The sequence below is a fragment of the Tympanuchus pallidicinctus genome, unplaced genomic scaffold (assembly GCF_026119805.1).
Source record: "Tympanuchus pallidicinctus isolate F22 unplaced genomic scaffold, pur_lepc_1.0 scaffold8, whole genome shotgun sequence".
Taxonomy (NCBI): Eukaryota; Metazoa; Chordata; class Aves; order Galliformes; family Phasianidae; genus Tympanuchus; species Tympanuchus pallidicinctus.
Genome location: NW_026294802.1, coordinates 3,173,441 through 3,197,069, shown reverse-complemented (window position 1 = coordinate 3,197,069; position 23,629 = coordinate 3,173,441). Strand labels below are relative to the sequence as shown.

General features: G+C 39.0%; 1 protein-coding gene across 18 annotated transcripts in view; it reads left to right on the top strand.

Moving 5' to 3' along the window:
- The window catches only part of CACNA1C (calcium voltage-gated channel subunit alpha1 C), a 476,647-nt gene that overhangs the window by 285,647 nt on the left and 167,371 nt on the right, over positions 1 to 23,629 (top strand). For all 18 annotated transcript variants that reach the window (XM_052667558.1, XM_052667542.1, XM_052667556.1 and 15 more), the window contains exons 6-7: positions 14,495 to 14,656; positions 16,885 to 17,081. In XM_052667558.1, the coding sequence (XP_052523518.1) occupies positions 14,495 to 14,656; positions 16,885 to 17,081 (359 nt within the window). The remainder of the gene's footprint in view (positions 1 to 14,494; positions 14,657 to 16,884; positions 17,082 to 23,629) is intronic.

The following is a 23,629-nucleotide window of genomic DNA, read 5'->3' as shown; positions in this document are numbered from 1 at the left end:
CAAACTGCTCTGTTCAACTATTCTGTTATGGTCATATTAACATAATTTTTGCAGTATGTGTTTTATTTCAACATACTTCCTGTTGTACCAAAGCAGCTTTCTTGTTAAAAAACTGAAATAGAAACCCTCACATGTGCAACAGAGCATCTGTCTTAACATGGCATTAAGATCAATATTCTGGTTTGACAAAGGAAAGAGAAGGAAAAATTCCCAGGATGGACATAAGTAGACAAGAGCAAAATCAGCATGTATACCAAACCTTAATCGCTTTAGTGTCTTGGAAACTATTACCCAATATCTCCTTTGGCAGGGGTAAAGTTTTACGAGGCTTTCTAGGGACAGAGTTGAGTCAGTTCTTCTGTGGCAGCAGGTTTCTGATGATTACTCTTGTATCTCCATTTTGCATTATTAAATATTTTAAAACTTATTTTAAACATTTTGTTCTAAAGAAGGGCAAAAAAATGGCATCCAATTTGGCAGTGAAGAAGCATGATCCAATTAAAAAAGAAAATCACTCCTGACTATTGGAAAGGGCAATCAGTTACTCCTACGCATGCTAACTCATGCCCATTTAACTTATTAAATTCCTTTTCTATCCCCTTTATTCATGCTGCTCACTTATGTCACCTCATTCACTCCGTTCATCCTCTCTATCTTGCACTTTGTCTTCATGTAACTGCATTGTTGCCACTAGTTATGGCCTATCTGATGTGTGCCAAACTTAATTTATACGCTCTTCTACATAACTCGAAAGCCAAATAATTTGATCAATATGTGTTGTGCTCCGTAGTTGCATTTTCAACAAGATCTTCTGCTTACTGAAGACTTGTGTTGGCAGAAGAACATGGTATCGTTACCAAAGCGAGGGGGGAAACTTGTCTGTTCCACTAGAAGAAGAACGTGCCACCTTTTATTCATGAGTGCTTGGATATGGCTACTATGTACATGTATTTGAATGACTGAGTAGAACTACTTATTTTTCAGAATGGTTCTGTCGTAAAAGCCCATGATTACTTTGAGTCCCTGTGGAAAGTAAGCATGTCCAGAATAAGTGAATGGAAAACTTAAACATTTTTATATTTGACCATTATGATTATTCCTCATTTGTTGTGAAATGTTCTTCTCTATTAAATTCACACTGCCTTCTCAGTGGTAGCAATGTTCTCTGCCCCATATTCATTGAAGTGTTTTCTCATTACCGATCTTCTCCCATCCCCATCCCAAACTCCCTGACATTATTCAGCTTATTTCTTTGAACACTGTGATATGTAGCAAAGTATCCTGTCTTTACTTGTAATGTCTTGCTAGATCTAATTCATTCCAATATGCATGTCACCACGTACAACAAAAAAGAGAGATCAAAAAGAAAGAAGAAGATAAAAGCTGCTAAGCATTCTGTGGAAACAGTAGTGGATGAGGAAGGTTTGGCCAATTGAGAGAGGCTGTATTGGCAAAGTCATTTAGCTGCATTTGTTATTTGCCATATTGTAGGTAAAGCAACAAAACCCGAGGAGTAACAGTCCAGTCTAGGGTTTTTTTATATGGGGCACTGCACTAGGTACACTGTGCATACTTAATTTCAGTCAGTTTGTGGGGATGAGGAAAAGGAAAAAGGCTTAAAAATGCTTAAAATTGTTTAGGCTATAGTCCACATATTTCAATGAAGCTTGTTGTGAACTCTAAAATTGGCAGTATTTCCTTTTTCTTCTTTTTTAAGGAGTGTAATTGAATCTAATAAATTCAAATCATGGGTAGATTGTCTGTATGGTCTCATAATTCCCAAAACACCACAACAATAGAAAAATATGAGGGGACTTGTAGCAAATTGTAGAGTAACTACAGGATTTAAGACAATAAGGTCAGGTCAAACTCTCACCACGACAGTTCTCCTAATGGAAGGCTTAGCAAATCCTCTATTTCATGTTTGATTTTTATCCAGGAAGCTGAATTTGCTCTTGAAATTTATTTTAAAAAATGACTGTTGGTACTTGTATATTTGAAGACCTCTTAGTGCTGAAGGCATAAGTCTTCAGCTACACTTGATTTAATGGCAGTGTACCCAACCAGTGGGAGAACAGACATAATGATTTCTCTTGGGTACAATACTGGTCAAGATGAGTCTGTTTACAGGACACATTGAACTCAAGTTTAATTGAAGCAGTCTCAACGCCATGCTAGCCAAAGAGTGGGAAAGGCAAAACCAGTAAATAAAGATCAAGCGTCATGCAGAATGCCTACTTCCTGCTGCAGACACACACTGCTCCTGAACCTCCACATTCTGTCTGTCCTGCACAAAATGGGGAGAATGAAATGGTGATTCTTAATAAGCTTTGAATTCCCCCTTTTCCAGGGGGAATTCTTTCTTCCCATTTGTAGCGTTGTGTCAATTTGGATGTGCCACTTTGCTGGCTGATGAGGATGGGGCATACAGAAACTCTGTGTGTTCATAGCTCTTTCTGTATCTCAGTGTGTAACTTGTAACACTTAAGTTATTCCATGCCATGCACCTTCCAGTCTTGCCTGTGGTTGCTCTTCTGCTTGGTCCCTCAATTTCTGACCCAGCCATTGAAGCACGACTGAATCTATTGCAGACACTATTTTATAGTCACTGAAAGAAACATACACAGTGCAGTTATTTGGCTTGCATTGAGTTTTTGGGGGGTTTTAGTTGAATGCAGAATCAAAATTTTCTGCTGTACTTGCTGTTTTCCAGACAATCCAAGAAAATTAACACCACTCTCTATAGCTGGAGAAATAATGTAATTGAGGTAATAAATACAGAATTAAAGAAATCCAAAATGACATCTCTTTCAAGTACCAGGCATTTTTTTAATATGGCAAAGAAATGTGAACCACTGCCTATTTCTATTAATTGAATTGTATATACAAAGTCTTAAGTTTTAAGAAAAACACTAACTGGCAGTCAGGAAGATGATTTCTTGTCAAAAATGCATGCTTTTGGCAAAGTGAAGTTGACAGTCATCTGTTTTGCATTTATACAGTGTCACTAATGGAGTTAGGGGCTTCAGTTCATCCTCCTGATGCATATGTGGTTATAGTCTAAATACCATGTGAACGGAGAAATCTGTGTTATCTTCCATAGATGGATTACAAAATATAAGAAGGAGTTTGATCAAAGTTTCCAACATTTGAAAGGTTTGTGCATGGATACCAAAGAACAGAGTAAGCTGGAGGAGACCATAACCTTGGCAGTTTATTGCCACCAAACCCATGTGACAAAAGTAATTGACAACACAGAGAATTGCTGCAAGTACCTTCAGGCAAAATTTGCCTTAAACTTTGCTGTTATTGCATTTAATCACATCAGTGACTGCAAAGTCCAATTCCTTTCATTCCTCTTTGGCTCTGAAAGCTTTAAAAAATCATGCTCTTGTGTTGACTTCTTACATACTCCTCCACTCTTCTCAACAAGACTTCTCAACCATCTGTACCATCTCTCCAGCACATAAGGCATCATGTGAGGACAAGTTGCATCACCTTCCCCATATTATTGCCTAGCTGCTTTTAATCTCAAGTGGCCAATTTGTTGTGCTTTCATTGCAAATGGGAAGGGAGTGGAGAAAAAAGGAGAGAACAGTTTGAACCAAACATCCTCATTAAACTTATTTCTTCACATTTTACTTAAAACTCAAGGCAGACTTGCAAGTCTTTTATTTACTTAGGTCACCATTACTCAAGGAAGTAATTTGATTCTAGCACTGCATCTCCCTTAGGTAGAGATCATTCTTGTGAGCAGGATTTACACAGTAAGGACCTAACGCATGTTTCTTTGAGTGTACAACCTGCAGAATGATGACACTGCATATTTTTTGGCAGAAAAGGTTAACTATGTTTGGCAAAAAGATGATCTTGTCTTTGCAAAGACTATTACTCACAGAGGTACGGACTTCTTGTAATACAGATTTCTCTCATATTTAAGGAATGCCAATGAAAACCGAGGAATATTTATTATTTAATCTCTGCTATGCAGCTCTTTTAAAAATAGCACTAACTACAAATGTACCCAATAACTGTCAGCCTTATCCTACCAATTTTTGCTCATGCTGGCATGATTATTCAGCATGTCTGCAAAACAGAACCATAGGACCACATCAAGTTTTAGGCAGTCCCTTCCAATTGAGGAAAATAAACCCCACACTGCTACCGAAGACATGAAGATAGTCAAAGAATCCCAGCTTGGCTAAGTAGGATGTTTTTCAGAATTGCTCTGGATGGATTAGACTCTTTCTAACAACATTTTTTGTTTTTTGTTTCTAACAACATTCTTCAAGTAGTGCCCAGGTGTCTCAGTCAAAATAATGGGCACGAGGCATAGCTATGGGAGAGTCTGTGCTATCAAGATGCTTGTCCTAAAGTGTCTGAAAATCTAAATATGCCATCCATCACCTTCTAAGAACAGTTTCCATCGTTGTTTGCATATACTTTTGTCTGTTAAACAGCAGTATACATGCAAACTGCAGCTAACCAGTATCAGCAGGAGTGTTGCTGGGTTTCCAGTTGTTCCCTTGTACATGCCGACTGTTGCTGTATTCCTTATGGGTGAGAGAAGATATTTCTGTTTCTGATCAAAAAAGTAAGGATATCATCTGAACTATTTTCTTCTTATATTCTCTCCATGATGACATCTCCACTGCATGTGATGTCCCAAGCTTACATCAAATGTGGTGCTTCGTATTTTTATTCCAATTGGCTAGATTTTGCACTGCTTATTCATTTAAGACCTCATAAGGAATGATTTGAAGACCTTTGTCCATTTTCTTTACAGTGAATGTACATCTACTAATTCTTTTAACTGAACTTGTGGGAATTTTAACATACATAGCTTTCTCGTAATCTCTGGAAGAAATGACTAACACACACCAAGTAGCATTTGTCATGGAAGTGAGACGTAACAGTTTGTAGAAGGGTTGATTGCTCAGAATACAAGGAGGCTCGTGGATGTTCGAGTGACTTCAGCATCATTTGAATTAATTTTGTTTGTCCCAGCACTGTTAGATGCCTGTGGTTGTTGTGGTGGTTTTCACAAAGAATTATCAAAATATCAGCAAAGCACAGAGAAGCAGACCAGTCAAATAAGGCTCTCAACTAGTGAATGCATTTTATGTCACTGTTTAGACTCCAGGTGGGTGATCTGGATTTGTATCCATATTACTTCCTGTATAAGTGCTGGTGGAGGAAAAATGCCAAAGTACAAAGAACTGAGAGGAGGCAAATACAAGGAAATATATTTAAGTGTCCAAATGGCCACTGGAGATCTTTCCCTCTCTCCAAAATTGGCTGCTGCTTTCTGAGAGGTATCTGCTTGATATTACTGAGCTTGCTGAGTACACAGGAATACTGTCTGGGATAAACAACGAATGAACTTTTCTGCGCTGATGATTTTAATTGATGGAACTGATAATTTGCCATTCTGATTGTGGTGAGGTATTGACCAAAGGCAAACAGCAGCCCAGCTAGCCTGCCTAGTGTCTTAACATTTTATCAAAGTTTTCTTTATACCAAGGAGAAGAAAAGGAGATCAGATGACTGACTTAATCTCCTTTTTTTCCCAGAAGCAAATCCAATTCCTGTTTAACACATGTAACAATAACCTATCCCATATGTGTTTTATCCTTTGTGGCAATTGTTTCTCTGAGTTGTCTGAGTAGCTGTGCCTCTTATTTTTTCAGTTTTAGATCATGTTCTACTGGTTTGTCCTGCCACATCAATCACAACTCAGAAAACATCTGCTAGCCCTCTGCAGAGAGTCTCTTTTTTTCAACTTCAGTAACACTAAAGCTGTTCAACATTTTTCCATCAGAAGCATTTTTGACAGAAATTAGCTCAAGGAATTAAAAAAAAAAAAAGAAAGAAAGAAAGAAAGAAAGAAGAAATCATTAAAAATTTTATTTTTGTCACTTAGGAATGGAACAATCTATAGCAATTCAATTTAATAATCAGATAACAAACCCTCTCTAATTTTTTTTCTTTAGGCTTCTTATCTTTCAATTAGAATCTTGCAGAGGGTTCCCCTTTTTGAGTGCAGTAGGACACACCTGGTGTTAGGACTGGGACATAGCAATCTGTACCATAAAATGATCATCTGTTATGCTTTCTCTTTTATTACTGTTAACACATTCAGCTAGCAGTGTGGTTGATGTTTGTCTTGTTTTGCACTGACTGCCGGGTTTACTGATTTTTCTGCAGCAAATGCTGTTCCTTGTTGCAATCAATGTTTTCTCATAGGTTGTTACTGTATGTTGGTCTTTAACATGTATTGAAAGTTACCACAAGGTAAAATTCCTTTTAATCAAGTTAGATATCTTGGTTGCAAATCAAACCAATATGCTCATGCCTCCATACAAGTGAGATTTACAAGGGCCCATTTTGTATATAGCAGTTTAGCAGCTTTGTATAAACAGTGCCCAGAGAAATAATTCAGGGTTGAGTCTCACTGTTATCCTCACAATATAGGTGAAAATAAATTCAAGTTTTAGCCCACCTTTTGCTTTAACATTCCAGTGTTAATTGCACTCAAAATCTTCATTTTAAAGGAGGCCAAATGCTGCTCAAATTTATATTTGTAGATGTCCGTGTCTATAAAGAATTTAATTTAGCTTTTTAGTTTACTACTGTTGCAGCAGGAAAGCCTTATGATTTCCTCTTGACAGCTTACTGAATGTAAAAGGAAATTCAAAATAAATAAAGGATAAGTACCAATGCATTCCAACAATACATCCACAGCTTGCACAACAAATTTTGAATTGTGGAAGTCATAAAGGAAGTTACAAAGGAAGTAAATATCAATAAAGAACCATTATTTCTTCTGACAAATATGTCTTTGCAAAAACTGCAGCCATTAATTTTTCTATTGAAACATAACTAAAGCTACCTAGAGAGCTAAAGGAGGTTTTACTTATTCTATCAGAAGGCACTTTTTCCCCTAGGGGAGTTTTTTATTATCTGATGTCTGCAAGCAGAATTTTAAGTTTAATCAGATTGTATAAATAAAAAGCAACGAAGTTACTAGTGTAGAAAAAAGAAAAAATTAGATTTTTAGGTAGACTGAGATGAAACTAATTAACCATTGGATAATAAATCCTGGAATCCAAACTTCTTCTTAAAATTAGGAGGCAAATCTGGTTAGATTTGTCTGGCCATATATTTTCAAGAATTTGGCAATGTGTAGTACATTTTCATTGACAGCATTTTCAGTTGTTAAAAAAAAAAAGTGAAAATAAGTGCAATGTATGCATAAAGAGAGTGACAATGCAGTGATCACATTTCACATGGTTTGCATAGTTTTTTCATTACCTGATCCAGCAACTTTCTATTTTATGTGCTCTCAAAATGCACCCAAACATCCAGTATCACAGTGCTTTTGGAAATAACCTGCTTTGTCTACCAAGACCTCAGTCCCAACATTGCTTATTAAGCACTATCCAAAGTTAAATGTGGAGTGCATTTTCTTCTCCTGGGTCATGTATCCTGTTTGTGTCATAGATGATGCTGTGCTCCTACATAGAAAACCAACTAAAGAGAAAATTTAAGGGTTTATCCAATGTCTTGTTGCTCTTTTTCTTTCATGAGAAGATAGAAGTGCAGCTCATGGTATTCCATGATACGCTTGGAGCTCTTAGTTTTCATAGTATCCCAGGGAGATCTATTTTTGTCATCAAAAGCTGTTAGCTTTTGTTGCCTTGTTGCTTTTGCCTTTTATAAACCTGATTGCAAGTGATAAGTCTCCTTACCTGGTAAACCAGCAGGTAAAAGCAACGCTATTCATAACCATGAGATTTTGGCAGCTTTGGAGAGGTATTTGTCATCTGGAATCATTAGTTCTCCAGTTAAATATTGCTGCATGTACAGTTCAGACCAAGTGCCCTGAGCCCATTTCTGTTACCATGATGCTTTAACAGTTACAGGTATCCATAATCTCTTGTTTCAAAAAAAAAAGTTACATCCTTAGGACACAATGATGTGTGTAATGTCAATAATGTCTTTGTGCAGAGCTGAGTACAAGCAACATTTGGCACTCTGAAGCAAAATTTTTTCCAGAATTATTTCAGATCAGAGGTTTCTTAGCTATTTTTTGCTATTTTGTACGTACAATTGACAAGACTTGTACAGCTTTCCAACACATTGTTACAAGTTTTCCCACTGACTCCTTTGGTACAGGATGGGACCAGAGTTTACTCCTCTTCTGGAGCCTGAAAGGTGGTTCTTCATCACAGCTATGCTTGGGGAAAAAAGAATTTAAAAAGTGGAGATGCAGTGGATCATTTTATTCAGAATTAGTGCAGTCTTCTCTCTAGACTGTCTTTGATTTTGCATGGCTATGCAGAGAGAGGACTGAATAAAATATCTCATTTTTTTTTCTCCCCTTGGGATTAAGTAAAAACAAAATCTTTAAAATGAGCACAGGAACACTGTTCTCAGAGAATGTGCGATCATCATCCAGTCAGCAGAATGTCAGTGATAATTCCTGATGAATGGTTACAGCTGATCTTTGCTGGCCTGGGAAGTGCCCTGGAAGTGTTCAGTGCCAGCTTGGATGGGCCTCTGGGCAGCCTGATCTGGTGCCTGATTTAGTGGCCAGCAGCCGTGCGCACAGCAAGGGGATTGAAACTAGTTGATCTTTGAGGCCCCTTCCAACCCAAGCCATTCTGTGATTCTTCACTTGCCTTACTTTCAGCCTGTCTTGAGGAATTTCATGGCAGTGAATACCTAAACTTCATCCTCTCCTCTCTTGCTATAAGACTGCTTTACAGTGCATTGTGATCCTGGTTTAAGGTAGTTTCAGATTTAACTCACAGCACTTCATTTGTGGTTTGAACCAACACGGTCTTTCTTTTGCGATGTGCAGTTTTCAGTTAGCAGACAGTTGCTGATTTTCTTCCTGTGCTGCTTCTATATACACAGCAACTTTTTTTTTTTAACTTTTTTTTTTTTTTTTTCCACCTTGAAAGTCTGTAGATCTTTCCACTGAGCTAGAAACAAACATCTAGAGATTAAAACTGAACTTGTAGGAGCTGCCTAATATGTTGAGATTGGAAGGTGAGCGAGATCTTTTGGTCAGTAAGCAACTTTATAACAATATGAACGCTGACACGCTTTGAACAAAAAGCTATTAAAAATGTTAAAGCCACACCCTGTACCCTCCAGGAGGGAAGAGGAATGCTTCTATGAGTGGAAGCAGAAGTTTCTTCAGCAGAGGAGCATAAAGCCTGAGGCAGAGCATACATTTATCCCATCATCTTCCTCAGAGAGCCAAAAGCTGGTGCTTCATGGGCTACCATGCTGAGGGTATGCTGTGTTGCTTGGCTAATTTAGGTCATTTTGGCTAGCAGGCAGCCCTCAGGATGAGTTATTTGCCATGACAGAATGATCCAGAAAGAAGAGATGGGTTTTGTTGTGGTTTCATTTTTCTTCTCGCCCCGAAGGATGAGGCAGGGGTAGTATTGCAAGACTTCACAAATATGAAACAGTTGTGTTTGCACACATACTCATTTGTATGAATTTTTATGTATTTATATATGTATTTATTTTGTGTGTGTGGATTTCAGCTTGAAATGTCAATGAAAACATAGTTTGAAAACAGAGGAATGAGAACACTGGGAGTAGATGCCAAAACTTTCTTTTCTATTCATTCTAGCACTTGATTTTGAGTTGCATATTCATATACGTTTAAATCGCATTACCTACTCAAAAACGGTCACTCTTTCTTTGAGGTCACTCTTTTCTTTTTTCATAGCTTTTCTTTGCTACCAATACTTCATCTGATTTCCTGTCTTGTGTCATGACTTTCCCTGCTGTTCCAAGACTTTCTCTATCATTCTTGAAACAGAAACAATATCTGCAGCCCCAACACCACACTACACCCACAGAATTTGCCTTATCCAGGAATCTACCTGTAATATTTTGAGACTCCAGCAAGACAAGAAAGGATATCTCCTTGAACTGTTACTTTACATCAGTCCTTAACTGAACCACGCCATCTGAATTCCCTTTGCAACACTGGTGAAGAAAATCTTAATGTTTTCCCTCATAAATGGTTTCAGATGTAATTGCCTTGGATATCTTGCCATGACTGTGCACTGTTTTGTGCTAAAATGTCTGTTATTTTCCAGACTTCCTTCAAAACTGGTACAAAACATTTCATATTTATGAATATTTAATGTTTTTTTCAATTTTCTTAGCCAATGCTTATGGTTATTACATGATAATCATCCACTTCGGGGAATGTTTCTGGTTACACAGCTTATGCTGTGGAAATGGAGATAACTGTGCTGGCCATCTCTTAGCACACCGCCCAACACTTGGGTAAGCTGAGCTCATGGCTGGGGACAGTGCAGCCACTTTACCGCTCAGAGTGGTTCTCAGAAGTGATCTGACTCAGGCACTCTGCTGAGTCACAGATCCTTCCCTGCTTCCTCCTTACTTGCAGAAAGTAGTAGTTTTCTTTTGAACTAAATTAGCAGAAACATAATTACCTCCCACGCCTTTGGCACTGGCTTAAGCACAAAAATCTGTGTGTCTGTCAGGAGGAGTGGAAAGGATGGATGAGGTTGAAAGCCCTCCTCCCCCTTTTATTCCCTCTCATTCCAAAAGGTCATATATATGAGACTGTGCCTGCTTATCTCATGATTCAGGCAATATGATGGTGTTGACAAAATATAGCCCCACGAAGCAAAAGAAGGAACAAACTCAGGATATGCTTTCCCTAAAGATCTGGAGAGCTTATATGACTAGAAGAAACCACTCTCTCCAGCACACCAAATTTGATTCAAAATGAAAGGCGTGTGGAAATGAGAGATGTAGTTGTGCTTGGAAAGGCCCAAATGTTTTTTCTGAGAGCAGCCTACCATTAGTTTCCCTGGATGTGTTCCACCAAGCAACAATGCTAAGTACCTTTTAGCAGCTGGGTCCAGTGCTCTTTTTTGTGCCATCTTGCTGAGCATTGGTCGAAATCCAAAGAACCTTGTAAGTACACAATGGGATGTGTAAGTAATCCCATTGCTTTCGGCGCAGATTCTTCATGCTTACAGATAAGTACATTCTTCAATAATTGCCTGAATTGAAAAGACAGCAACCAGCCCCTCACATGAATGTCTTCCTATGAGAAAAATACAGCACCATACAATTGCTCTGCAACACCTACATCATCCCTAGCAGTGTATATCCCATAGCTTTGGAGGAGCTGTGTTAAGGGTACAAGGTCTTTTCCTTCTCTCTTCCCCATCCTCCCTACTCCCCAGCCGTGCCCTAAACCTTTGGGTTGACTCAGTCCTCCAGGGCCTGAAAAGGGCTTGACCCAGAATAAAAAAACAGTGTTGTTCCTATGTAGTAAATATTTAAAATGTTTTATCAGGGTAAATAAATGCTAAATTCTGTGAGCCCAGGGAATGAAATTAACATGTTTGGCTTACTAAAACATTTATAGAGTCAATGTCAGCCAGCAGAACACAGCCAAGAGGGTTTTTTAAAGGTAAACTGTAATGCTTTTAAAATAAATACTGAGAGCTGTTTAAGATCTTCAATTATTAACAGAAGAAAAGCAGGGGCTGAAAAACGGCAAACAATCCCTTTTGTGGTGCTTTTGCTAACCTCTGCTCAGTTATCTCTTTGTCCAGCCCAGAGCAAGCTCCCCAGGGCAGATGTTGTGCCTTCTCCAATGTCTGGAAAGTGTCTAGCACATGCAGAGAGCTTCCACAAATGAATAAGTAAATGCAGAATGCCAGATATTTGAAAAACATTTCTTTCTATATTTACTTGCCAGGATATAAATTCGGAACTATGTGTTTATAGTTGGCTGGCAATAGCACTGCCAACCTTTGTGAGGCAGTGTGAAAATGCAGCTCTCCACCCAAAAGGTGGGTGTTCACATCACCTACATGGAATCCAAAGGCCAGATTTTGAGTCTGAACAGTTCACCAGGCATTCTGATTTAATTACAAGCTGCACAGCTCATTGCTATGAATGCCAGCTTTAGGTCTGTAAGGGAGAAAGTGCAAAAGGTGTATTACGGTGTACTACTGAGAGCATCAGGCAATGGGGTTTGCATTGCCATGAGCACCCTTATTGGATGCTATCTGTGTCACGGTGTGCAAAGACCTTGAACAAGTGTGAGCTGGGACAGAGAACTCACTTTATTTTAAGTTCAGCTGTCTTTTCTTCCTCTGCACAGGAAGTGAAAGGGCATGTAAACATGTGTGGCAGTTCTCACCATTGCTTAGAAAAGGTTTTTTGACTGCATGCAAGATGATTCACCTTGATCTACCTTGATCAGAAATGCATCTGATCCACCTTAGATCTGTGGTTCAGTTCAGACACTGATCTGTGGCTCTTGAATTTCAGAACACAGTTTTGACTTGTTTTTTTTTTTTTATAAAAAGAAAGTGTCTCTGTTTGTTCTGCCTATCTAAAGATCTTTCCTGGTGCTTTCTTACTCCTTCATCTCCCTGTTCTCTCTGGTTGTCCAGGCTCCATTCCCCATGCCACTTCTGCAACAGCTATTCATGTTGCAAGTGGCAGAGAATTATTATGTAACTTAATGACAGCTGCTGCATTGCAGCCATAAGCTTGACAAGTGTGGATAGAGCATGGTCCCTTATTCTTCTATGGGTAGCATTTGATATGTCTCAGAACACATTCTGTGATTTCTAAAGCTGCTGCAGAGATAGTGGTTTTAAACTTAAGAACCTACTTTCATGGTAACATATGTAAGTCTGCTAATTACTGGAATTATCTGGATTTGAAAACATCCTACCTGAACAATGTATTGCACAGCAAATACCTCAATTCACACTGACAGTATTCAATACCTCATGTCTTTCTTTACCTCATGGTTTTTCTTAAGGTTCATAACCATATGTAGTCTTTTAACTTCCTTGTACTTGTTTCCATTGTCTAGAGGAAAGTAGGACATTGTTTTAATTTTCTAGTGAACACCAGATTCTTTACTGCTATAAAGTACTGGAGGGACATTGAATGTGGACTGTAATTTACTTTGTGTATATACTTAGAATTAATAGGCTGAATGAGGCAAGCAGTTAAGAGAACAACTTGATTGCCTCATGTAATCACAGTGCTATTTTCCCGCTGAGATTAACTATCCAAATAAGTACCTCAAGGTAACCGAGCAAACTGAGCAACCAGAGCATCCCATTCTTGTCCAGGATTATTTTTGAACCTGACAGTATTTCCTTTCATGTAAGGATCTCCTTAAGAAATCTGGCATATTTCATATATAGAATTTTGCCTCCTTTGGATGCTAGCATGAACCATTGATGGGGAAGTGAACTGACTGCAAATACCTGAAGAACTGTTCTGACTGGAAGAAGCTAGTGGCCAACTTTAGATTGTGAGCAGTGAGCGATCTTGCTAGCCTGGCAGCTGATGCCACCTTTGATTGCATCTATTGCATCCCATCTCATAGCTGGGGAGCAAACACAAGGCCTTAGCTGTGAATTGATGAGTGGATTGCCTCTGAGTGAAAGTATTAAAATTTGAAGAAAAAAAAAAAAAGAAAAAGAAAACAGAAAGAAAAGAAAGAAAGAAGGGAAGAAAGAAAGAAAGGAAGAAAGAAAGAAAAAGTAATAAAAATGAGAACCCAAGTTCTTAGATGATAAATTTTCAAAGTTAATTGTTATCACATACTCTCTTGGCAGATGTATCACAGACATTTCCAACTCATGAATCATATTTTTAAAAATCACAGCTAATACCAACTTCTCTGAGGAGATGACAGCATTTGCAGGAGACACTAATGGCTTCTGGCTCTCAGTCATTGCAAAATCATGAGCTCTGATTTGGCTATTTGTCGACTATTGAGTTCTAGAGGTCTCTCAATATTTCCGAGATTCATAGCTTCCCAGTGACAGTGGTTGCCATCACTGCCACCAGTGATGATAACTTTACGACCTTGCAATTCTGAATTCTTACTAAACACTTCAGAGGCTGCCTGGTTGTACGAAAGGAGACAGAGAAGAACACAAGTGTGCAGCTTGTATCAGGCTCACCTTTGAAAGAACTCAGAATTGCAGCAGGGACACAAACTCAGTTTGCTGTCTCCCCATGTCTCTCTGTGGTGTGGCTCTGTGGCACCCCACCATTCATCCTCTTGTATATCTCACTGCACTTGTCTTGCTTCAGTTCTGATTGTTCTTCAATCTTCCCAAATTTTAACTCCTAAATACCATCTTGGAAACACCCTAGGCCTGACTTTCAAGAACAGCCAGAACACTTAATGTATTCCTCTCCAGAATGATGGCATTTCAGTGACAGAGCCTGTCTTACTTCAGCCTTTAGTGGTAAGCTGCTGAGATGCTTGGAATCTTCTGGAGGGAAGGTGCTTATATTATCAAGGTAATTAGTTCAGGTGAGGGGGTAAGAATTAAAAATGACATTATTGTTCAATTTATAGCCTTTCATAGGTGCTTTCTGTAAATTTTGTTCTCTTCCTCATAAGTGCTTCCTTCTGCTCTCTCTGCAGGTCTCCAGGTGGTTTTAAATTCAATTATCAAGGCCATGGTCCCTTTGTTGCATATTGCCCTGCTGGTGCTGTTTGTCATCATTATCTATGCCATCATTGGACTTGAATTATTCATGGGAAAGATGCATAAGACCTGCTACCATGTGCAAGGGGGGCTGATTGGTAAGAGGAATGTTTGTTGGCATGTAGCCCTGTTCCTTTGTTTTCTGTCTCTTACGTGAAGATTTCTACCAGTGTGTTCACATTCTGACAGGAGGGAAGTTTCATGCAGCCATATGACAGTCCGTATGTGCTGGTGAAAATAACAACCAAATACTGAGCAACCACTTATTAGGATCCTGAAGTTCAAAGAGTGAGAGAAAGAGTGTTTTGGTGCTGCAAGTCTACTGTTGCAGAAAAATGAGATCTCTGGGATGAACAAAAACATCCTTTTTCACAAGAGCAGCCCCTCCATTGGTTGAATACATCAGTCACTATCCCTAATTTAATTTAATTTTAATCTTTACTGATAATCTGGGTGAGGGGATTGAGTGCACATCCAAGAAGTTTGCTGATTACATCAAGCTGGGAGAAAGTGTTGATCTGTCAGAAGGTAGGAAGGCCCTACAGAGGGATCTGGACAGGCTGGATTGCTGGGCTGAGGCAAATAGGATGAAGTTCAGTGAGAACAAGTGCTGGATCTTGCACTTCAGTCACGACAATGCTATGCAACGCTTCAGGCTTGGGGAAGACTGACTGGAAAGCTGCCTGCAGGAAAAAGATCTGGGGTGTTGGTCAGTGCTTGGCTGAACATGAGCCAGCAGTGTGCCCAGATGGCAAAGGCCAATGGCATCCTGGCTTGTATCAGAAATAGCGCAGCCAGCAGGAGCAGGGAGGTGACCATCTCCCTGTACTTAGCTCTGCTAAGGCTACATCCTGAGTACTGTGTTCAGTTTCAGGCCCCTCACTACAAGAAAGACATTGAGACCCTAACGTATTTCCAGAGAACAGCAGCGGAGCTGTGAGGTGTCTGGAGCATAAGTAAGAGCTGAGGGAACTGAGATCATTCCGTTTGGAGAAGAGGCTCAGGGGAGTCCTTGTTGCCCTCTATGACTCCATGAAAGGAGGTTGTGATAAGGTGGGGGTTTGCTGCTTATCTCAGGTGATAGCAATAGGATGAGAGGGAATGGCCTCTAGTTGTGCCAAGTAAGGTTCAGGTTAGATATTAGGAAAAGCTTATTCTCTGAAAGAGCAGTGAGGCATTAGAACAGGATGCCCAACGAGGTGGGGGAGTTAGCATACCTGGAGGTGTTTAAGGAAAGGGTAGAAGTAGTATTTAGGAACATGGTTTAGCAGGCAACAGTGGTGGCAGTTTGACAGTTGGACTAGATGACCTTAGAGGTCTTTTCCAACCTTTATGATTCTATGATAATTTCATTTATTTTCATCTTGAGCACTCCATTTTTGGCCAGTATGTTAAAGCTCCAAGAAGAACTGTCAATCACTTCTGAGCACAGTAGTGGACACTGTAATTTGGACCTTTGCCATACAGAATAAGAAACAAACATAATTGCCTGCTCCCCTGAACATAGATACCTGCATCTGTTACAGATACAGCACAAGGCTCTGAAATCTGTGTATTACTCTATTTCAGGAGTTTTTTGTGCCTATAAGAGTCTTTGTTCTGTAATGTTTTTCATAAAGTCAAGCATTTAGGCAAACGTAATGTAAGGGTGCTCAGATCTTTGGAAACACTTGTACAGAATAAAGGATGGATAATCAAGCATTAGAGTCTTACAGAGCTTCTTCTACTGAGCTATTGATAAAATGCCACATAGCTTCTAAACTCTGAAAGAGCAGAGCTCCAGAGACTTGCTGCTATAATTTAGTATTTCCCAGACGCATACTGTCCTATCTCCAGAGCACTGAAGCCTGTCTGCTGCAGGGTTTCAGCCTCCTTCAAGAAGGTGACAGTAAGTGATGCAGGTCCCTTCCAAGGTTAACCCTATGGCCAAGTGACTGCCAGATGAAAGCACTGGTCGTAACTTGCAGCCTAAAGACTTGAAGTAATGTTTCGTCTCATATTGAAAGGTGTTATTTCTTTCTCCTAGGAGGAGAAGTGTTTAATAATAATAATAACAACAACAGCAATTTTTAAAAGTGTATTTTAGTTTTGACTGTAAAATTTGACAGCTTAGCCATTTTTTTCTTTTTCTTTTTTCTTAAGAAAAGAAAGAGAAGCACAACAAAAAAGCCCTTTGAAAATAATAGTTTCTCATGCATTTTAAGAGAAGTCTATCAAATTCATTGCAAAATATACTTGTTAAAATCAGCTAGCCTTCACTTGCTTATCACTACGTCAAACAGCAATTAATTCTCTTCATCTCTGTTCTCTCCCTCCTCTCCTCAAGATACACCTGCAGAAGATGACCCATCTCCCTGTGCACCCCAGTCTGCACATGGGCGGCAGTGCCAGAATGGAACCGAATGCAAGGCAGGCTGGGAGGGACCCAAGCACGGCATTACAAACTTTGACAATTTTGCTTTTGCCATGCTGACAGTGTTTCAGTGCATCACAATGGAGGGATGGACAGATGTACTCTACTGGGTACGTATCCGAAAATGATAACTGAAAGGCCTGCCCAGGCTCTCCACGGTTTTGAAACATTGGGCATTAGCTTGAGCTTTGTTTTTTATGCTTGTTCTTAATAGTGAAGGCTTGGTTGCTATTATGGAGCTTTAGTTAACTCAGAATATGGATGAAATGTGAGGGTTTAGATCATACAGTTAAATCAAATGTAAATACTGATTTTAAACTGATGTTATAATGTTGAAAGATGGCACAAGGCTTACTAGCTGGCTTGTGGCTTATTGCTCTGAAGATTTGCAGTGTACCTTTGTTGACTAGAATGTCATATAATGGCCCTTTTTGTGGGCTTACTATCTCATGCATCTCCAGATTTGTAATATAGAACTAGATGTTATATCCATGGCATTAACGCAACAAAGGCACTATGCTGATCTGCTCATAGGTCTCACAAACCCTTCTTCATGCCAGCATGACTCCTGATGATAACTTTTATCCTAATACTAATTCTTTATTCTCTCCTAACTTTGATACTTGTGTAAATCTTGGTTATATATTTAACAAACAAACAAAAAAAATCATAATCTTTAATCTAAATGTAGAATTTTAAATGAAATCTCATCTTTCCCTTTACCTTAACTCTGAAACTTTCAATGCCTTTAGTTTCTACCTTGTAATTCCTAACATGTTGGAGGATTCAGTGGAAACACAATTAGGCTACAGGAGTTAAAATCAGATTTGGCCTGCATTTGCAAACCAGATATAAACACGATTAGATTCAGCTCTCGCAGTCAACTTTTGCACAGATACTTTCTGCTCCAGGCATTTAATTCACACACAGTTCACTCCTGACTGCACAAGGCTAACCTAGGCTATTTTTTGACAGCTAGAATGTTATGACACTTGGTTCTCCAAGATGGTAGGAATTCCAGTGCATGATGGAATTTAACCTGAGAAGACCCAAAACACATGAAAGGGTAATCTGGACTGAAGCCTGACTGAAGCAGGCTTGCACCGTTAATCAACATTAGCTTCTCCCTTAAACAAGAGCCTGAAGCTGTATTCTACCCAGCATTGGTTTAGGGTTTACAAGATTTTACTTTGAAGATTTAGCTTATCTGCAATAGATATTCTTTGTGTGGAACGGCTAACAGTTGTCCTCTTATCCTCTTAAATTTAGATTAGAACTGTGACTCTAGCTTCCTTCTAATGCCTGAGATAAAGGGCAAAGATCAAACCACAAGGAGAGTCCAAATCACAGAACACAGAGATTGGCTTCTCTTGAAGAGAGGGTATGAATTAATAAAATAATAAAGAAGAACAGAAGGAACTGGGCAAAACTATTCTACTGCTCAACTATAGCTTTTATATAATATACCTGTCTTTTTATCACATTAAGTTCACGTTCCACCAATATCCTAGCACCATCTGTCTTTGTGTAATTGAAAGGATTTATGTGAAGTTCAGGGGAAATAGAGAGTAAAAGATATCAGAAATAAACACAGAAATAGCTTTGGCAGTGCATGCCATTTAGTATTGCAAAAGCTGACCACAAGTTATCATAATTTTCTTTGAAGACACGTTTTGCAAAAGATCTTGCCAATCCCCACAGTTTTGATTCTATGTGTCATTTGTATGACTGGATGTGAATCTTTCAGAACTCGGTTATCAATTATCTAATATCAGAAGCATATACTCATTGCTAAATGTTTTCCACCATCACTGCTGCAGATGGCTTGACTTTTTTATGGTGTCCCTGCAACAACCTGGATAATAGCTGTTGGCTTTTGTCTGACATTCAGCCAGCTTTTTCACCAAATTACTGAGTTCTTTTTCCTTATGAGACATTATGGCAAACTGAGAACTGACATTAATATAGACTGATTATCATTATATTTAGGGGCATCTGCATAGTTAGACTTTTAAGCTATGGCTTTGACAGAACTCTTGCTTTAGAAACAGAAGTAATATTTTCTATCTTCAGTTCATAGTTATTCCTAGAGAACACTACAAAATGGACTTAGCACTTCAGTCATAATTTTGGTAACAAAGGAGGAGTAAATTTAGAAAAATTAGTAAATGTAGAAAATTATAATACAACAAACAAACAAACAAACAAACAAACAAAACCCAACACCATATCACCTATGCTTCAAGGCTGTGAAGTACCAAGTTTGAGTAAACACCTGAGCACCTGAAATGACAGACGCACTCACTTCAGCTGATGTAACCAATCCTAAGAGCACTGCTGTCCCATGTCAGGTTTTGCCTCTTTGCTTTATAATGATAGAAGTAGATAGAAGTCATCACTGACCAGTATTTGCTGTACAATGGAGTAGATATCTGAGATGTGATGAGCATTTCTTTCAGCAAAGAGGAAATGGGGGCAAATGTTAATTGGAAAGTTAATACAGGGCACACTTGTGAGAAGTACTGTGGGTTTAATATTCATATGTAGAAACTATATCTATGCATTCACACTGCAATTCCATGTGTGGATGTTTCAAACTGTTTCTGATATGTTTTACACAGGAGGGTTTATAGTCCATGTAAAGGGAATTCCAGCTTAAGCTATCCAGATAAATAGAAATAGTACTTCTAGATGGTAAAGAATAGAAGAGGTGCAAAATTTCAATTTGAGAGTGAATAAAAAGAAGTAGTTAGTAGTACAGGATATAAATATGCATTCTTAAACTATGTGCAAGTCTTCATTTCCTTAGTGAAAACTGACACATATATGACTCCACTTCCAAACCCTTGCATTTTTCTGCCAAGTGGATTTGGGGTTTATGACCCACTGCAGGCTGCCTCTCAAGAGGGCAGAGATAGGTTGTTCTTTTCTCAAGCTGATAATATTTTTGAAAGATCCCTTGTATCTACAGTGAGGTCATAGAAATTAAACTTGCTTTATTAGGAGATACACTTAATGAAAATAAAAAATACAGACTTAGCATCTCCACTCTCCAACTGCATTCTGAGAGAGAAATTCGGAATAAGAAAGGATAGTCTGCAATTCAGACAATTTTGTGTCTGAAGTTAATAGCTGAGGCTTTTCAGAAGTCATTCCTTAAACTTAATGATGTAAGCTAATGGATTATTTTTAAAAGTGCTAAACATTCAAAGTTTGAGCTGACTGTTAGGTTTTTAGCTCCTCAGAAATTCAGTGGAGATACCAAGTTCTGGTTCTGATCCTGCTGAGTTGAATGGCCAATTTCCAATTAATTTCAGAAGGTCAAGTTCTCACCTTCTCCTTTGTTAAATCTTCATTGTACTGTGTAGATGTTCCACTTGCAGTCATATGTACATGAAGACTAGATAGATAGATGGCTGTTCAGGGCCTTTCTGTCTGTTGTGCTGGTCTTCCAAGGACATACATGTTGATGTAAGGTGTTTTCTTTGCTCTCTCCTTAATTATACCTGAAATTTACACCTTGACCTGAAACTCAGCAGAACAGATAAGGCTCTGGCCTGACTTACTTAGCTGGAAATGTTTTATCAGTGAAGCAATTTCATTGGTTTGAGTGATGGGAGCTTAGCATGTTTCAGCATGTTGCCCTGGAAAATAAAACTATTAATGTCATGAAACTCATGTTTGTCTTATACCACACTTTTCAAGGTTAAACTTGCATGTTTAAAAACTAGAAAGCTGTATGACTTGCTGCCCTGGACTCTTACTCCACTGAAGTAGCTTTTCAGTTTTTACCTTCAGTTTCTTGTTTCCTTCTTCATGCTTTCCTTCATGTCTCCTTCAACTTTCACATTTGTAGTGAAGCCTGTCTCCTCTCTCATGGAGTAATATTTCCCAACCTGATTCAAAAACTCACAAAGAGATAATCAGAGACAGGAAAGCAATGAACTTGTATTCCCTAGAAGGACTTGACATCAATGAGATCAATACATTTTCCAATCTCCTCTCTCATTCAGCAGATAAGAGGTGTGAATAGATTGACTTCTTTTGAAATGTGAAAGAAAAATGTTAGGGAAAAACAGTTGGACACTGCTGTGGTGTCAGGTAGATAATTACTTACATGGAGACAATTTTTTATATAAAACGAGTACGTTGTATAGGATGCAAATCTTTGCAAAGCAAACTTGTTTGCTTTATCCTGAAAGAATGATCTTTGTTGAGGAGAGAGCTAAGTACTTGTAGGATTTTATCTCATACACTGTCACAACCTTCCCAGGTTTGCTTTGTTCCACTATAACTGCTAGGTGGCTTTGTCTTATACACAGTCAGATCACAGAATTATTTGAGCTTCACAGTTACTTCTACACATAATTTTTCCTATGAATTGGAGAAATTATTTTCAAGACCCTTCTTAATGTGTGATCAGCCATCCTTGGCTGCGTGCTTGCTTGTGGAGACACCAGCATCCATTTTCGAAGACCGCTCAATCTTGGGAACTTTCAGCAGCAGATGCAAACCCAAATGTTACACACAGAGTCATTTGGTATTTAGTAATCAGCCTCTGCTGCAGTCCCTTATTCCTTATTGTCTTGTTGACTAAGAAGGGAAATTAATCCCTGTGCAGTTTGTAACAGCCTATTTAGGAATTTGTAGGCATTTGTTGGGTTCCCTTTATTTATTTAGTTAGTTAGTTAGTTAGTTAGTTAGTTAGTTATGTCAATGTGAGTAGATTCTGTTCTTTTAGCCTCCCCTAATGGGACTCTCTTTTAGTTATTTTTGATCAGTTTGTTACTGTCCTTCAGGGGAAGCTTCAGTTTTGAGTTAAATACTGCTTGGACTATGCTATGTCTTGAGAAAGGCTTTCCTCTTCATGTGAAATCTGCTTTCTGCATGCAAAACTGTCCACTGCCACCTCAGTCCTAAGTGCCTGGTCTCTCCACTCCCTTGCAATTACATGATTGTATACATAAATGAAGCAGGATGTGCAAAACAGACAGGAATATTGTTGCATTGAGCTGTTCATACTGCTGGGTAATGGAGAACCTCGCCCTGGGTTGTTCCGCACACAGCTTGGCCATTGCAGCTTAAATTCTAGGATGGAGTAATTCTACTTTCTCTACTTGATTATTAATAATGAGCAACCTTGAGCCTGCCATCGTTTCTAGAATACTGGCTTCGTCCCATGTCATTTGGACAATGCATTAGAAGGCTTCACTGAATCTCTGAAAATAGCATTCAGTGCCTCCAGGGATAGTTTACCTGAAGGCTCTGACTGTAAACTAAATACCGTATTATTATAAATGACCTAAGGCCAGCTCTGGATCAGATCCAGGGCACTAACTTGTCTCTGGAAGAGAAACCTGAACTGGCACATAGCAGATTGACCCCTTCAAATTCAACTGAATAATCCTTGATAGACTTCCCCAGCCCGTGGGCAAGAAAACACTTCAGTAATCAAAGACAGCACAGTAGAGCCACCACAGAGTAGTGAGAGTGAGTCAGTCAAAATGTTTAAAAGCATTGCATCTCCAAGAACAGCATGGACATTAGATCCAGTGTGTTAGACAGACTATCATGGAAGAGCCTTCCATCTCTGAATCTATGAAATAATACTTCCAAGAATCACTAAATGGAGCTTGAAACTGGAGCTCACAATCAACCTTAGAATCCCTGTCATGAAATTAAAAAAGGGAACAAACAGATCAACAAATATAATTTACTTTGCTGACAGCATTGAAACATCTTTTGAGCTTTTCTCATCCCTCTGCAGCCTGTTGCATCCAATGAGGAAGATGTGAGGAATACAGTGCTACTGCCACAAAGTGGAAGACATTAAATGCAGAGTTGCAACCCCCAATTTTCACCAGCTGTGTTTTTCCTTGCAATCTTTTATTCTTGTAGCGCTTAGGCTTCATTTAGTAAGGCATTCCACACAAGAGAATGATCTAAGAATATATGTGTCTACATGTTTCCATGGTGTTTATTCCCCATCCACCCCCATCCTTCCAAGAAAGTGCTGGGCTTTTATTGTTGTGGGGTTGAGGTTTTTTTAATCATCTTTTTGGCAGGGTTTGGCATGGATGTGAAAAATTAACAAAGAATAAGCACGCAAGTATAAGCAACCCATCTCTGGGATTGCAGAGTTTTTTTCTTCTCCATCTGCTGTAACTGTGATGGGTAAGGGGAGAGGGCCTACAGTTCAGAGCACTGAAGGGCCACAGTATTAATGCCCTGGAAAAGTACAGTCCGTGCTCAATTGGCATGAATGCTGACTTGAATCTGTTTTCCTTTATCTCATGAACAACTGCATATGCAACTGTCATGGTTGTCTGTACTGCTGCCTTGAGCATAACAGCAGTGACTTGCTGTTTGTCACTTGCCACAAAAACCTACTGCTGAACATTTGCTTTATGCAAAAGCATACTAATTATGTGAAACGAGGATTTCATGAGCCCTTCAGGCCTCAACTTTGGGCTTCTCAGTCCTATTCCTCCATATGAAGAGAAGCTCTCTATGAAAAATAAGCATTTTCATGGGGTGGTTATGGGTGGCGTTAGTGGAGGTCCTCTGCCCAGTGCTCCTGCGTAGGAAGGACTTCTTTAAGAGCCCTGTCATTCTGTTGCCCTTTCTCTGTTCTTTCTCGTTTTGTTCTGCTGTGGAC